At 36.7% G+C, this 16674-nt stretch overlaps 3 protein-coding genes across 3 annotated transcripts; 1 reads left to right on the top strand and 2 right to left on the bottom strand.

The window, feature by feature from the left end:
* Positions 1-2895: 2895 nt before the first annotated feature.
* Positions 2896-4320, bottom strand: LOC110374978 (uncharacterized). The gene is made up of 3 exons (XM_021332930.3): positions 4200-4320; positions 3654-4109; positions 2896-3561 (listed from the first exon to the last, which is right to left on the bottom strand). The coding sequence occupies exons 1-3, from the start codon at positions 4318-4320 to the stop codon at positions 2921-2923; spliced, it is 1218 nt and encodes a 405-aa protein (XP_021188605.3). The 3' UTR covers positions 2896-2920.
* A 132-nt stretch (positions 4321-4452) lies between these two features.
* On the top strand, positions 4453-11716 carry LOC110374135 (uncharacterized). Its single transcript, XM_021331723.3, has 8 exons — positions 4453-4560; positions 4632-4790; positions 7252-7348; positions 7430-7559; positions 8656-8740; positions 8823-8994; positions 9436-9621; positions 9717-11716. The coding sequence occupies exons 1-8, from the start codon at positions 4453-4455 to the stop codon at positions 11714-11716; spliced, it is 2937 nt and encodes a 978-aa protein (XP_021187398.3).
* On the bottom strand, positions 11715-16659 carry LOC110374965 (uncharacterized). The gene is made up of 8 exons (XM_021332912.3): positions 16002-16659; positions 14873-15022; positions 14245-14341; positions 13937-14069; positions 13767-13857; positions 13287-13452; positions 12662-13201; positions 11715-12588 (listed from the first exon to the last, which is right to left on the bottom strand). Exons 1-8 carry the CDS (start codon positions 16128-16130, stop codon positions 12182-12184), a joined length of 1713 nt encoding a protein of 570 aa, XP_021188587.3. The 5' UTR covers positions 16131-16659; the 3' UTR covers positions 11715-12181.
* Positions 16660-16674: the final 15 nt, after the last annotated feature.

Below are 16674 nucleotides of genomic sequence, written 5' to 3'. Positions count from 1 at the left end.
ATAATATAGGCATATAAAAGAAATCGTTTTGTAAGCCGATACAAAATAAATATCCACGCAAAGATTTAAACCTTCACATCTGTATGCAATAGACAGTCTTTTCAATTTAAACCACATTAAAGATTCTTCAAATAACAGGAAATGTTTTTTGTTTGAAATGAACCATGTTGATTTCCATTGTTCAGATTATATCAAAGACAAACTGGCGTCCTGTTTGTTAAAACCAGAATCAAAGAATATTATAGACAGCAGCTATAATCACAAAGGTGTCAACTTGACGAGATAATTTATGAAACCTTATCTTTATATTATTTCAGACTTTTGCTAAAAATATAGGCTAAAATGCAGGTTTAAGAAGAAGCTCATGTTGTAACAATTTTACACAATATATATTTTTTTAATATTTTTTTTTGTGATACGAAGAAGCCGTATCTCCAAGAAAAAATATTGTACAGGTAAAATCATTTTTTTTTTACACTAGGATTTTATTTGCTGGCTTTACTATTCTGGAAGTACCTACTAATTTCTACCACTTACGTATTTTTATGGATTACGCTGTCGTGTTTAAAATTGACTTTGTTCTTAATGAGTGGATAAAATAAAGTGAACGAAGGCATCTTCGCGGACAACATTCAGCGTAAACTACAGAATTCTTTTGATAAGAATTCTAGCGAGTTCAGTCGATACCTTGCCATGAGAAGTCGATCCAAAGCGATGCTATCTGTTACAGTGTCGATGCTGCTCTCAAGAAGTGTCGTAACCTGAAACCTTACAACTGATTCAGAAAATATTATCCTTAAGTTTTTGTGTATCTTCGTCTTAGAGTGGAAACCTTGGAAGTGCAAGTTAAATTATTAAGGAAAGATGTGAAGCTCATCCTACTTTCAACTGAAAGGTTAATTTTTTTTAAACCCACGAGGCTTTCATTCTAACGTCCAACACCCTAGAATGAAAACCTCGTGGGTTTACCTAAAGATATACATAATCACAGAAGTTGAAAAAGCATAACAGCAAGTCTACTAGGACCTCATTTCCTAATTTTCGCTATCGATTTTATACCAATTTGTTAAGAATGATAAGACGCTTAAGTCAACTTGGCATTCTTTTGCAGAAAAGTTACGCGTTATAAGGGACCCAAATTAGTGCGATAATGTAAATATTTTCCAAGTTTAGAATAAGATGTTTTACACGCTGAACTGTCGTTTCGTAACCAAAACGTTTGGCTCGAATAAATATTCCATTTAAAGAGATATTCTAATAATTCATACTCTAAAGTACATATTGTGTAGGAACATAGGTCTACGAAGAGGCAGGTACGGATGCCTAATACTGAATGGCTTTTGATCATATTTTTGGAATAACAGTGTTATTTTTTTATGACAAAAAAAACTTCTAGAACCTTACAAGAAACCTCTTTATTTTGGGAAAGTCAGTAATTAGTGGAAAATATGGTAATCAACAAGGAGAAACAATATCAACAAAGTAACCATAGATCATGCGTCGACTCATCAAACTCTACGCCACATTGTTTAATCCGTAATAACAAAAATTAATTAATTGTTCTAATTAATTACGTCTCGAGGAATTTCCTAAAATTGGGTTATAACGAGCGTTACGATATTAATCGCTTAATGTGTATTTATGTTGATGAAAATTAAATTCCCTGTCTCAAGATACCTTTACTCATAATACTCATATGTATAGAGTTTTAAACTATGTAGAAGTTTATCTTTTTCCTATTAATACTGACTTCGTATTGTTAGTCAGCAAAAGAAACTGTGTGCCTTGTAAATAATTCGCTCTAATGATACTTGTACTTGCATGTTGCCGATGCTTTGAATCTCTCCCTTTATTGTGCATTATATAGCCACCGGACAGATAGACCCTGGACGTAAAACGGGTTTTACAACCCCCAGGAGGTTCCAAATAATAAGGGCGTCAATTTGAATTTTATGAACCAACGCTATTAAACGTCATGGTATTTGAATTACATAATAAAAAATGCTTGAAAACTGATAAGCACTTAAGGCCGCTGCCTCGAATTTTGCGGGCAGCGGGGCGGCAGCGGCGGCGGCGCGGGAGCGGCAGGATCTTACGCGTATAATCAAATGGAGCGGCCCTCGAATACAGCGGCGCGGGAGCGGGCAACGAGCGGTGAGCTCCATTCAAAACGGTGACCGCCCGCGCCGCCGCCGCTGCCGCCCCGCTGCCCGCAAAATTCGAGGCAGCGGCCTAACAGGTTATTGATAGCGTTAATGATAAAAGAAGTTTTATGTTACGTAGGTATAAAGTGCTATCAACATTCTTGTAAATATGTGGAGCTTATGAATCGGTAAATCTCGTTAATATTACGACGCAATTTACCAAGAAAAAAGTTTTACACTTGAAGCATGTTATACACGCCATGGTAAATGAGACTGACCGAGTCACAATCAGAAAGCATTTTAGAATATACTTCTGTAACCCATGCAGAACTAACCTATTCCATTTTGCGCTACGCTTTCGACTAACTTCATCTCACTAAGCGCTTATAATAATAAAATCCCCTGGCGGAGCAAATTTCTGATGTAAATAAGAAGCAAAATAAACTTTAATTAAATCTCAGATTACAATGACCAGCATAATCGAATGAACCCAAATAATTGGCCGAAAGCATCTAACACGTAATCATTTAAGCGCGAATTGTGATTGGGCATTGTCACGTTTCGATTACGGCTAAGCTGGTTTCATTATAGGTACGTATTTTTTATCTGATAAATCAAGTGCTTTACAAAATGTACTTAGGTACCACTTAAATATTTACGAATTGGTGTGTACAGAGTATATGAAGAAAAGGAATTATCATCCTCAACCTAGTTTTAGATACCTATGTAAAGAAAGAAAACTGAAATAAGAGCGCATTTATTAAAGTAAAAAAACCTTAACAAAAAGTTACAAATATTAACAAAATTAATACTACTTTATTAACACTATGAAAAGGTGCCGAACAGCAATAACAGTTTTTAATAACTGTGTCGTCATATTTTTTATCTAGACCGTTGCAACCATCTCTCAAGTCTTTTGGTTTATTTAAAGACATAACTTTCTGGTAAGGCTTTCTGTTGAGTTTTTCTTCAAAAGCATAGTAGTCATCTCTGTGTTGCTTTTTATGCTTTCTGCTCTTCATATCCATTTCGTATTCCTCGTACATATCAATTCTTAGAGGTTCTTCGTCTTCTTCATAATATAAGTTATCTTCTAATTGTAATTTGTTTTGGCGGAGATGCTTCTTATGGCATGGTTTCTTGGTTTTTGATTCTTCGTTAGTAACAGATGGTGGATAGTAAGGATGTGGAATGCCTGCAGGGCAAGGTACAAGACTCGGGGCAACACCTATTTGAATACCAGCTGGAATAGCCGCTGGAATAGCTGCTGGTATACCCGCTGGGTACCCAGGCGGTACTCCCATCGGAAAACCCATTGGAACACCCATTGGAATGCCTATCGGGGGTAAACCTATACCAAAACCCAAGCCGTTAGGAAAAGACATTGTTGACTTCGAGGTCGTTGTTTTTGGAGTGCCTGTTGAGAAAAAGGGGTTTTAACGTAATAAATAATAGTATTTTTTTTTACTCTTACACTGCTTACGCTTGATGTCAATAAGTAAATCTTACCGGTCTTAGTCGGAAGATTGCAAACACATTGGTCACCATCTTCACAGTGTATGCCAGGTAAACTTCTTAAACCAATAGCTTTATCTTTTGAATTATTATTTTGCTGAAATTCTGTTTTCTTGGATTTAGATTCAGCATCGTGGAAAAAATGGAGTTGTTTGTTTTCAAATTCGTTGAAATACTGCTTAAAATCATCGGGCTCAGAAAGAAGTTCTACTACTGGCCATTTCTGATCGAATTCTGGTGTCGAAGATGGAACACTTTTGGTCATTTTGAAAACTGATGAACTAGGAAGATCCTTTTCTTGAATATGGCGCTTTATAAGAATTTCATCAGACAGTCTTTTGTCTAACGTTCTCGATTTTGGATTTGGACTTTGAGTTTTTGTGAACTTCTTCACTGTGTGAAACATCGATTTGCGAGTCGTGGAACCAGATGTGTTAGTATATTGTAGATCTGGAACACAAAGTAAGATTACATTATTGGATAACATTATCTAAGTATTTTATTATTTCACACGTCCTTTGACATAAGTGTAAATCTAACCTTGTAAGAAAAGATTCTTGTCATCTTGTTCACTATTCAATAAATCGTCTTTTTTCAAAACGAAGTTATTTGTCTCGCAAATATAAACTGTATACAATATAAAGGAAAACACAAAAAACATAACCAGCTGATACTAAATTGCACATTTTAAATGTCACACAGCTTTCTTCATAGCATCAAAATAATCTACGTGGCCATGGTGGTCATGACTAAACATTGGAACATATTTATGTATTGTTGTTATTAATTTATTATGATAATTTTTAAATTAATTGTCTTATTTTGTTACGTTCACAGTTTTAGTGCAATTTCGGTGGATTTTTGTAAAATATGTCTCAATCACACTCTTTGCAAATACAAGGTACCTAATAGATACTAAACTTAGGAAATGTCTGCGTATTTACTAAGTGTAAAATATTTTTGGTTATCTAGACACAAGGGCCCAGTCCTTCCTGCAAATCTTACGATAGCTCAGCATTACTCACAAGTCAGGATATAATTGAGCTAGTTAACAAAATAAATGAAAGGAGGAATTTCGTTGCTATGGGCCACTCAAGATTTCTTCCGCAAGCTGCTGATATGAAAAAAGTCGTGAGTAAAGATATTTGTAATTCTTATTTAACGAATGCCGATAATAACTATTTATGTAGAGTAAAAACCAAACTCCGTTTGAACCGATTCGAGTCTGAGAACATCGTCATCCTCCGAGCCTTTTTCCCAACGGGTAGTATTTAAACGCAAATCAAAAAATATCCTTTTTCTATGCAATAAGATTCCGAATTCCCATCAAAATTACTGATTGCACAGCAAAATATTCAACTCAAAATATCACTAAACACACTACAATTTATTTTCGCAGCGTACAGCGATTTTTCCTAAAGCAAAAGCTTTTTCATCAATGCACAGCTAACAATCTTAATGCACATTATACATGTTAACTCTTTTTCTTTTAAATATAGCTTCTATTTTTATATTATTTACAGCAGTTTTTCTGAATAAAACAGCATTTTATTAGTCACAGTCATCTTATTATTTATTAATTACCACATAATGAGATCAGCAAAAAAATATAAAAATTAAATACAAAATTGTAATTTATTGAATTTTTAAAGCCAGTAATTTATTAATTTTTTTGCCCAATAGGCACATTTTTAGCTTCTGCAGGTGGCGCCACGTAGGTACTTGAGTCGGATCGCAAGTCCGATCTTTTGGCATAGTTTTATTTTCCTGTAAGAAGCATGCAAACAATCCTAAGCATGCAAGAAGGCATGCAATGGAAGTAAGCATGAAACATGCAGCAAGCATGGCTTCTGTCACGGCTCCGGCGCTTCGTGGCTCCGGCGGTCCCATGCGAGTTTATCGTCGCAGATGGTTTTCGCTCACCACCGCAGCTTCGGCTTACTGGCCGGCCCAGCCGGCCAGCTTCAGCCGCGTCGGCGAGCGTTAAAACTACCTGCGCCTCAGCTCGCAGGCCGCCTCGCCCCTCCGCGCCTACGCGGTTTTGAATTGCACTCTAGGGGTAGGGCAAACAAGACTACGTGGAGTCGGTTTTGCAGCGATTCGTTTTCGTTACTAGCTTCAATTTTTAAAACAATGTTTTTTAATTGGAGGTTATAAATGTCAATTTGCCAAATAAATTGAATCTAAATAACATTCTACCATCTTCATAGTACACTGAATGAGATTTCAGTTAATTTGTTCTGCTTTTAGAAATAACGCAATGTGACAGGATTTTTTTGTTATAATAATCATTAAATTTGCCGAGCATGGCTTCTTGAAAATTAAGACAAATATGATGAACAGGTTTTGTTGTACTTACTGGTTAATATGCGACTGGGATAGTTATTTTGCTATGAAATATGGAAAATTTGCTGTGCAGTCAGTATTTAATGCTTGTATGTAGTATTTTTGTGCAAGAATAAATTTAACTGCATTGCATTATAAGAAAAAAAGTAATGTCATATTGATGTATAATTTCGAATTATCTGCAGTTTGAGTTTTGTTAAACATTTAGTTTATTTGTAGTGAAGTAAGTTATTTGATGTAAAAAAGAATATAAATGATGAGTATTTATTGATAGGCGATTATTTATTTGATATGCAATTTATAATATCCCTTTCCCAACTACGTTGGGGTCGGCTTCAAGTCTACCGGATGTAGCTGTGTACCAGTACTTTACAAGGAGCGCCTGCCGTATCTGACCCCCTCAACCCAAGTAACCCGGCCAACCCACTTGGTTAGACTGGTGTCAGACTTACTGGCTTCTGATTACTCGTAACGACTGCCAAGGATGTTCAATGACAGCCGGGACCTACAGTTTAACATGCCATCCACACAGGCGCAGTCATTGGTGCCTAAGATATAGGTACTTAGAATGTACACGTACTTAGAAAAGTTGCATTGATACTTGCCTGACCAGCCTGAAATGGCACCCGCGCTCTCATACTCGAGAGGTTGATTCTTTGCCCACTAGGCCACCACGACTTTTTTGAACCGAGTATGAGACTCAAATAAAAAATTAACGCTTATTTTCTAAAAGTTTCTTTTATAGTCTACTTTGTAAGATATTTCTGTCTGTGGCAGCATGATAGAAAACAGGTTACATACATCACTGTACATTTTGCTTCCTTAAGATGTCGTCATAAGCAATAATATATTTACCTACACCATAAAGTAAATAACCACTAGAGAGCGCACTCGCCAATTTCTTCTAAGAACACGACTCACCACTGCGGACGGGGGGACGCGGCATAATCCGCGGCTACTATTGGTCAGTTCACGGTCGCTACTAAAGGATCGTACTGATCGTAGCCTTATAGTACGCGCAAAATCACTAACTTTTGGCGAGCGTCGGGGCACTGTATGCGCAGTCAAGTGGTTTTATAGTCTTTGACCTACACGTACCAAATTCAATCACGATTTTATCGTGTTAGTTATTATTAGGAAGCCAAATATTACAAAATTGGTGAGACCACCTCAAATTACTTACAAACCAACATGTCAATAAATATCTATATTATCATTACTTCCCATGTTATTATTATTATTTCAGAAATGGTCCAATCTGCTGGCAATTTCTGCACAGCGATGGGCCGATCAATGTGATCCTTCAATACGTCCGGACAAAGAAGATCAATGCAGAGATTTAAGTAATAATATTCGATGATCATGCGTATGTAGATGGATCATGGTATTATGTTGTTAATAACCTTAATAAATTAATATTTCAGAAAACTTAAGCGTAGGGCAAAATATTGCTAGTGTTTTGGGTACTTCTCCCGGCCTAAGTGTAAAGGGTTTCGTTGAAATGTGGTTCATAGAAGTCCTAGATTTTACAGGGAGTGTCACTTATTACAATAAGTAAGTATAAATATGTAATACAAATATAGGTAAAGACATAATGTGTCCAAAACAAACCAAAGTATACTTAAAAATACAGACAAAAATATTTTTACAAAACGCGGAGTGTAATGTGCTCTCTAATTCTTTTTCCCTATTTCTTAGCATAACTAAAGTCACTTTTAAGTTAGAAATAATAATTATAACATTTACTAAATTGTGTTTGTGGTAATAATCATGCTTTATTTACTGGCCTAACAAGCATTGACTTATTGTCAGAATGTTTTAAAGCTCACCCTGTTCAAAACTGAGTATCCCCACACCCACATGTAGTTACGGGTAAATACTAAGAAAATCGGTCCTCACGACACGAAATGTTGACTCGTGCATAAACGTTAAATTTTATATTATAACTTTCCACAAAGCGGGGACGATGGAGCACAGAGGTCCAATGTGACACGTGTCACTTTTATAACCACCAGTACCGTTTTCCTTTTACCACGCATATGTGTACGATGGGTCCGGGTCAAATGACGACAGACTGTCACATCGTTGGAACCTAAAGGCAGGTCCAGACATGTATCATTTGCCCAATCCGATCACCGTATCCGATCACCGTGTCAAGTTGTGGAAGCCTCCAATTTGCTCCGTATCCGTCTGACTGACTCACGTCCTTATCTGTATCACCTTTGATGATCGGACGAAAACCGACAAGACATCGGCCGGGGTTTATCATAACGGTGTTTCGAGATCGCCTATCATAATACGCATATCATTACCCGTCCACATATGCGTTGACTATACGGTCTGTACGATCATTGGATCGGGAAAATGATACATGTCTGGACCCGCCTTAATGTGTTTAATTTCTATACACGTCTCTACTTAAAATTAGGCTCTTATCGAGCCAACAATAAGGGCCTTTTGTGCATTACAGAAATGCAATTACAACATTGTTAGTTTCTAAATTTCTTCTCGCTATGACGAATTCACTATCAGACGAACATATATATTGTTGCACAAAATGCAATTAAATGTAATACTTACCTAATTGGTTACATAATAAATTTTTGCCCTTGTTTTTCACAATTACCTATATTCATTTTCTTACTTACAGATCAACGGATACCAAGACCAATTCCTTTACACAATTAATATGGGCTAAAACAGAATTTGTCGGATGTGGGGCATCAAAATTTTACGTAAAATCAATTTCATTTAAGTAATTTATTCAATAGTTCAATAATTTTATCTTAAGTGAATCTTACCTATCAAATGTTTTAGGTAGATGAAAGACATGCAATGTTAGAAAGACTCGTCTGTAATTTTGCCCCTCGGGGCAATTTACATGGGAAACCAGTGTATTCCATAGGATTTCCTGGAACACAGTGTGAAGACAAAATGATACCAGATAAAAGATACAAGGGACTGTGTAGTTACCAAGATGATGCCACAAGTAATTAAAAATTATAATCATAAGGCCTGATCAAACCCAATATAAGATTTTCTTTTAATTTATAACCAGGGAGTGTATCATACGTTTAAAAAGTTTTATAAGCAGAGACTTCTGGAGATTAGTGTTTATCGTAACAGTTTAGTTGTTCTCATTAGTCTACTCTAGCTTTATCTCTTGCATAGTTTATATGTAAATAAAATGAAGTTGCATATGTGCCTATATGGTCAAAAAGAATCACCTCTTATATTCTGTATGCATACAAGAGGTGATTCTTTAATTTGTGACATTAGATGTATGTGTATTCTGATGAATTATGAATATACATTCATCTAATGTAACAACATATTCAAAAAGCCTACGTTCCTACCTAGTACCTTTATCTATACATTAATCATCTCAAATTTTGACATCAAAATGATTAATGGCATTGCTTGATTACAGTTACAAAATTAACTAGTCAACGACGTCCAGTGAATAGTTTACTTAAGATCCTGAATTTATCAAATGATTCTGTGAAACAAGACATAGATCCCATCCGCAATAATTTTAAACATAACTCAAATAATCATTCTAGCAACCAAAAAAGGAATCAAAAAACAAGGCATATTTTGTTAAACAGAACATACGGTACGTAAAATTGTCATTCTTCTCTTAGCACACTAAGTTAAGACTGATAACTGTAATCACGTGGACAACTTAATTATTATTGTTTACTATTTCAGGTGCTATCAAACAAGTTCCACAACTACGCAAGCAGCTCAATGCGCATAGTTACATAAATTTTTCACAAAATAACAACGAATACCATTATCCACACGAACGTGGCCACTCACACCTTTATCATGGACATGGACCGCTGCGACACACTTACGAAATGACCACAATTTCAAATACAAATCAAGATTATAGACGATACGACTACACAACCTTGTCAATGAATTTATATTTTAGTACTAATTATAGAAGATTTAATCAAAAGCTACAATGCACCCGTAAAATTAGTCCAATTCAAGATTCTTGTTCGAACCAATGCACAAGGGCACCAGAAAGTTGTTGCCATCTAATGACTACATGTCCATCCACGTGTGCGGATATGTTTTGCATGCAGCCAGAAAAAGACCACCCCTGCCCACCGTCACTTATTACTCCCCGCGAGACTTGCGCTCATACACAGCAAACATGTCCACCAGCAAGTACAAATTGCAACCACAATGTAAATTGCCCATGTAGTATACCATGTACTACAAATACATGTTTCCTTAAAACTACTTGTCCAGGAGCAATTCTACAGAACAATGATTTTAACGATTATAGACGAGCTGGAATATACCAATATTACGACATGATCCCAAATGCTATACTTCGAAGTGGCAATCAAAATGTTCAAGAAAACAAGTCTCCGAATGATTCGTTATCACACAACTGGAATTATAACAGGTCTTACAAATTAATCGGTGGAGCGAGAGTTAATGACCAAGTACCAAAAGCTATGACTGAGTATCAAAAACATAAACCAGATGAACTAGACTACTTATACCATTCTTTTGATTCCGATTTGAGAAAAAAGCGCCAACTTGAAAATCAAATGGAAGTAAAACCCTTTTGGCAAATTGAAAATTTTAGTCACAACTTACCTCAACTCAAAAGTATGAGATTTACAACATTGTTAAATAATAACAATCGGAAAACCTCTGTCAAATGGTTAACAAGTATGGAACCAATAACACAGAGATCAACAGATTACGATGTGGTTCAGCCTGACCACGTTACAGAAAAATATTTATCATTTGATGAATTAATGCATCTTAGAAAAAATAGCGATGAATACGCTCAATACAACCTACGACGGGGAGGCAATTTGCGACAGAAGGGGAAAGCTGCTCCAGCTAAGCCGAAAGCTGCTCCAGCTAAGCCGAAAGCTGCTGCAGCTAAGCCGAAAGCTGCTCCAGCTAAGAAGGCTGATAAACCTACCACGAAGACTGATAAAACTACCAAGAAGGCTGATGTAACTACCAAATCAACATCAGAATATACTATTAATACGCCATTTGAACGAGTAAAGCATTGTACGAGAAAAATTACTTGTACTTGGACAATGATTCAAATGGGCGGCAATGATGGCGATGGAAAGAATGGTAAAATCAATATAGGAATGGAAGTAGGTTCAAGAACGCCACCCGGTTATGTGGAAGGATGCACACGAACATCCACTTGTACACGTGATTTCCAGGACCGAAATAAAGCACCCACTTCATCTGATGAGCATTCCAGCGATGCACCGGAAGATGAAGATTATTGTGAACGTCGATCTCTTAATGTTCGAAGACGAAATTCTGATACCAAAACTTCAACCGATCCATTACTAAGATACCTGCATCACACAACTACTGCTACTGAGGTTGCCAGTACACCTGTTAGTTATTCTTATTCTGAAAGCGTTACTAAGAGCTCTAAAGCTCACAACTGTATTTGCGAAGAAGGAAAAAGAAGAGAAAAAAGAGAAGCATTGCGACGGTCCCAAGACATCAAATATTGTCAAACGAAAAGTTCTTTTCTATGTGGTAGTGATATTTGTGATGTGCTTCTTAACAAAATTCGTACACCTAATCACGAAATAAATTCAATAGACTATGCATGTTCGTGCAATAGCGCTATTACCCTTGGTCCCTTTGCAGTTTTATGTTTTCTTAAATTGTTATTGTTATATTGTCATTATAAATAATAACACTTAAGTGAATCGTTTTCATTTATTAAGAAAGTGACTAAACTGCTTTTATAAACAATATTAAACTAAAGTTTCGACAAATTAGGAATTAAGGATGCATTTCACTCTTTGAGTCAATCCTGGTTTTGTTGTTATATAAAATTAGAAGCAACAATTCCTTGTAAAAATTCATTAAGAATCAGTCCTATCAGCAAGTCAATCCCGCATTATTAATATCATTAACAAAGGAAACATACTTGTAAACTTTTACACGTTGGGCGCAAAAGATGCTTCGAGTGGCTTCTATGTTTATATTATAGCAGATAAACTCCGATTTAGTCAAAAATATTCTATGCTCTTTTCATGCTCTATGTTTAAAAAAAAAACATAATAAAAAATATAATATTGTTGGTATTGGTGATGGTTTTTATGCAGATTTTTCTTCTTCTTTTTTATTTAAGCATTATATGTGATACAAATTGCTCATTTTGAGTTAGTATTCTGGTTAATATTTTGCAAAAACTTTTTCATAACGCCATGCCCGCTTTTATACAAATTTATACTATCCGGGGACAACATAGCGATTGCAGTCGTACTTTCAATGGAGGTATCAGAATCTAAAATATCGTCTAAAAAATCGTTGGTAACTGTGCTTATTTTTAAATCTTCTAGGACCAAGTCTGACACAGGTAAATTTATATCATCATAGTAGGTTTCTATGCTTTCTATGCTTTCAGTGTTACTCTGTTCCTCATCTTCAGGAAAAAAGTAATGCCCAGTGAACTCGTTATTTTGTTTAACTTCTGCAAGTTCTGCCTGAACCATAACACGTTGAACTGAAGACAAAGGTGGAGTATTTGGACTGCTTTTCTCAGATATCGGCATTTTGTCTAAAAGTAAAAAGTAATTATATAGGAAAATATGTCTAGAATGAAGTTACATTTAACTCCAATTAAATATTACCACCACTTCTGAATATCACAGCTTCAATCAAATCGACTAAAAATGTAGAATTTACGAATTCACTCGTCATTGGTTTTGATGTTGTAGGCAGCTCTTTTTTACTGTACACTCCGTCAATGAAAGCTGCCACACCGACATCATCAAATGAGGCTTCAGAATTACTAATCGTATGTGATTTTGATGTGGATAGTAGGTCTTTTATCATAGGATCGTTTATTAACTTTTTCTTCAGTAATTCTACGAAGTTGTCTACAGCCATAATATTTTTGCATGAACTTGTATTAGTACGTGAAGTTATCAATTGCTTCGTATAATCAAATAAATGAGAAAAGTAATCGAATGGTGTAAAGATTTCTCTTCCTAATGTAACATCAGAAATAAACTGTATGCTTTCAGTTGACGTAGATATCACATCTTCAGTAATAGTTTCTGTAACGGCCGGAAAAACATTTGTGGTAGTATTTTCAGTCACATCGTCGGATCGATAGGAAATAGCGCGATTTTCTTCTTGTGCATCATTTATCGTTATAGAGTTTTGAACTACAAAAATATGGAATATTGTTATTCGACTACACAAACCTATTAATAAAATCACTCGAAAGAAAGAATATGCAACAATGCTTACGACACAGTGCTTCATATACCGAATCACAAGAGCCATCAATAGGACATCTAGAGCAAGGTACACCACTCGAATAAACAGATCTGTTTCGAATATTGCCGGCGGGGGCAAAATTGCATACCAATCTATAAATCGTTCTATATTTTTTATTTGCATCGTCAAGGCGTTCCTGATTCAAAAGGAATTATGTTAATTAATAATTTAATCATTAGATAGTCGATCACCTATCACTATCTACTCTTAAGAAAGTTCGGCAATATGTCACATATTTTGCCGATAGTATATAGGTACTCTCAGTAAAGAGAAAGAGCTATGCAACTTATTAGAATACACATACTGTTTTAGTGGGACTGCGATTAGAATTCCTGACAGCCACTAAAGAATTCGTCATAAGAAAGCCCAAACTACAAGAACAAACAGGAGCTCATAGTCAACTCCATGATAAATGTTGCATATCTATGATACTGTCTAGTGCGTTCATACTTTAAATTTAACTCCGCCACAGCCGACTTGATTTGACTCCTCCCAAACAAGTTGTGTAAAATAATCATAATGGGAATTACTGGTTTCAGACCTGCAATTTAGAATTTATCAACAAATACGCTTCTTTTGTACTTATTTAAGGTGTAGTGAATTACATCCTTTTAACTTACGGTTTATATCGTAACATTATCGAAGAATTGATGTTCAGCAATTCCATGTACCACACGTCGACCAGGGCAAAGGGTACTAGTCCGGGAGATTCACCGTGTATCGTAGCAATATTTTGACCAACTGTTAATTTTCCTTTAAAGAAATTATATTAAAATACACGCAACAGAAGACGGTGACGGAAGACAAAATGACTAGGTTTTTAAAAATTCCAAGAGCCTTTATTCCTTTGAATGAAAATAGATGAGTTGATTCAGTTTGTACAGGTATGAAGCATATACCTAGATATTAGTTTTTTGAAAACCCTTACCTAAATCTCGACAAGTATCTTGAATGTCAGGTACCCTGTGTTTTACACACTGGTCCGCCCACCTTTGCGCTGAAATTTCTAACTCTTTGTTCCATTCCTGTTGTTTTAAAATTCATTCAAATTAATCGAATAATTTAGAAGTGGGTCTTTTTAGAGTTTCGTACCTGCCTAAAAGGTAAAAGGGTACGCTACTACTAAGACTTCGCTGTCCGTCTATTAGTCCAATCATTTTAGGTTTAGGCACGATATCAATGTAGGGGGCCTCCATATAAGAAACATATTTTTATGTATTTAGGTACGGAACCCTTTTTTTAACGACGTTCAAAATCATCAAATGACCCCTCCTGCTGTGGGTTAGCAGCAGTGAGGGAGTGTCAGACTCTTACTGACTAAAAACCGCCGTGTTCTGTCGTAGGCCTTTTATGTACCAGGGCCGCGGTAACTCTTTCGAACAATTCCGCAGCCCCGTCAGACCTTGGCCCTGCTGGCCGGGCCCTGGAAGTACGGAACCCTTCGTTGTGAGTTCAACTCGCACTTTACCGTTTTTTTTATTTATAAAAACTACCTATCGACTCGGTATAAGTGAAGTCATGAAAAGACGAATTAATCATAAATATAAAATGGTTACCATCTTTAGCATACTTTCAGCAGGTGGAAGAGATCGGATTTCACCGGCGGCGACTTTATTACGTCGACTGTTTATTTTATCCAGAATGATTTGTCTATCATTTGCGGTGAAAATAGTTTTTTCATAAGCTGTACAATGGCTGGCTAGTCCCTGAAACAGTGATCAAAACCATCACCATAGCCTACGCAGAAGTAAAACGACCTACCTGATTACCAATTACTTATAGCTTCATTTTCTTACTTCACCGAGGTACTTTAAACCTAACAAATATTATAAAGAAAAAAAAATGTTTTAAATGGATAGGTACACTCAAAAACTACTGGACAGATTTTTTGAAATTATGTCACTGTTGGAAAGGTACTTTCTTCTCGAGTACAGTTATCGGCACGGATATTGAGCCCTGACCTTCACCTGCGCAGAAGCGATTTACTGCCTTATTGTGTCTAAACACACTATGCCGAGGATACGCGAAGAAAGTTCGGCCTGATTACGCCTGCAATGCTATTTTATGTTGCGTTATAGCGTACAGCCGAACTTCAGTCGGGCGTAAGTTCAGCGGAAATTCGGTGGCAACGTATTCTGTAGAAAACACATTATAGGCGACCGAAGTTCGGTTCGACTGTCGACGGAGATCGGGAGCGGCGAGCAGCGGGAGGTAAGCATGCCCCCGCCCGCGTCCCGCGTAAATTGCGCAACTGAACTTCTGCCGCGTAAGTTCGGCACTGATGGTGTGTCATATAAGGCGATTACGTTGGAACGTAAAATCAGCCGCGGAACTTTGGTCGCGTACGTTCGGCATAGTGTGTTTAGACACATTGCCTTTTGCGTACGGGTGCGCAAAGCGATCCCCACTCTTCCGCCGAGAGCTCAATATCCGTGCCGGTAACTATAACATAGGCTAAATTTTATACCAGTACGGGGAGTAGTTCCCACGCGACGTGGGTGGAACCGCGGGAAAACGGTTAGTATCTAACACATATAGTATAGTAATAAAGAGGTACTTAAAGGCTCCGAAATTACTGAACTGATTTGGAAGTACCTACTAGTAGTACCTGGTACTACTACTAGCTATCTACCTAAGTACGTTATTAAAGGCTTATATTAATTTTGGTATGTTTTAGGTACTTACTTTATATTTGCACAATGTATGTTGCTTACTGCTATTGCAATAATTGGTGCCACAGTAATCTACTGCAATACATTTTGGTAAAAATATTATAGAAATTGTAATAAATATTATATTCGTTAACGTCAACATATCTAATCTAATCCAGATAAAAAAAAATCTTACAAAATCATGTACCTTAACTCCAGGTGGTCGAGATTTAATTAACTCGTATCATCAATATTCGTAGATACCTACGAGAGAGAGGGTGAGGCCACACGAGAAGTGCTGTGTCGCAATGTTCTTACGACGAGCCTGCGGCACCGCAACAGGCTTGGCTAGGCTTGCCCAGTTGAGGACCTGGATAAACAACTGAGCGGCGCCGCTGCCGCACCCCACTGCTTGCACCCCTCCCCGCCTCGTCTGCCTCGCACCTTGGTCCGTTGCTCAGGTTTCGCGCCGTTACGTATAAGAGACGTCGATTCTTACATTTCTTCTATCCTTCCTTAATCCTACATACTCCGTTAATTTACTGAATTTGAATTTGCAGCCACATCGGACAGATGTGCCCACAACCCTTAAGACAAAGTAGCACTTATTCAGTATTGTATTATTTTAGTTACAATTCACATTTTGTGTTATCGATAAAATAGTCGTATATATTTATCCCATCCTTGGCTATAGCGAGCGGCCATTC

This window comes from Helicoverpa armigera, chromosome 12 (genome assembly GCF_030705265.1).
Source record: "Helicoverpa armigera isolate CAAS_96S chromosome 12, ASM3070526v1, whole genome shotgun sequence".
Lineage (NCBI taxonomy): Eukaryota > Metazoa > Arthropoda > Insecta > Lepidoptera > Noctuidae > Helicoverpa > Helicoverpa armigera.
The sequence above is the reverse complement of the archived record's forward strand: the minus strand, read 5'-3'. Positions and strand labels throughout refer to the sequence as shown.

What these genes read in the sequence shown, in the direction of transcription:
- LOC110374978 (XM_021332930.3), bottom strand. Translation starts at nt 4,320, where the DNA reads ATGTTTTTTGTGTTTTCCTTTATATTGTATACAGTTTATATTTGCGAG. An exon ending in CAAGAATCTTTTCTTACAAG is followed by an intron (nt 4,110 to 4,199) that starts GTTAGATTTACA and finishes TTTGTGTTCCAG; the next exon opens with ATCTACAATATACTAACACA. An exon ending in CAATCTTCCGACTAAGACCG is followed by an intron (nt 3,562 to 3,653) that starts GTAAGATTTACT and finishes TTTTCTCAACAG; the next exon opens with GCACTCCAAAAACAACGACC.
- LOC110374135 (XM_021331723.3), top strand. Translation starts at nt 4,453, where the DNA reads ATGATAATTTTTAAATTAATTGTCTTATTTTGTTACGTTCACAGTTTT. An exon ending in TTACCAAGATGATGCCACAA is followed by an intron (nt 8,995 to 9,435) that starts GTAATTAAAAAT and finishes GCTTGATTACAG; the next exon opens with TTACAAAATTAACTAGTCAA. An exon ending in TTTGTTAAACAGAACATACG is followed by an intron (nt 9,622 to 9,716) that starts GTACGTAAAATT and finishes TTACTATTTCAG; the next exon opens with GTGCTATCAAACAAGTTCCA.
- LOC110374965 (XM_021332912.3), bottom strand. Translation starts at nt 16,130, where the DNA reads ATGTTGACGTTAACGAATATAATATTTATTACAATTTCTATAATATTT. An exon ending in ATACATTGTGCAAATATAAA is followed by an intron (nt 15,023 to 16,001) that starts GTAAGTACCTAA and finishes TCACTGTTTCAG; the next exon opens with GGACTAGCCAGCCATTGTAC. An exon ending in GGTATATGAAGCACTGTGTC is followed by an intron (nt 13,202 to 13,286) that starts GTAAGCATTGTT and finishes ATATTTTTGTAG; the next exon opens with TTCAAAACTCTATAACGATA.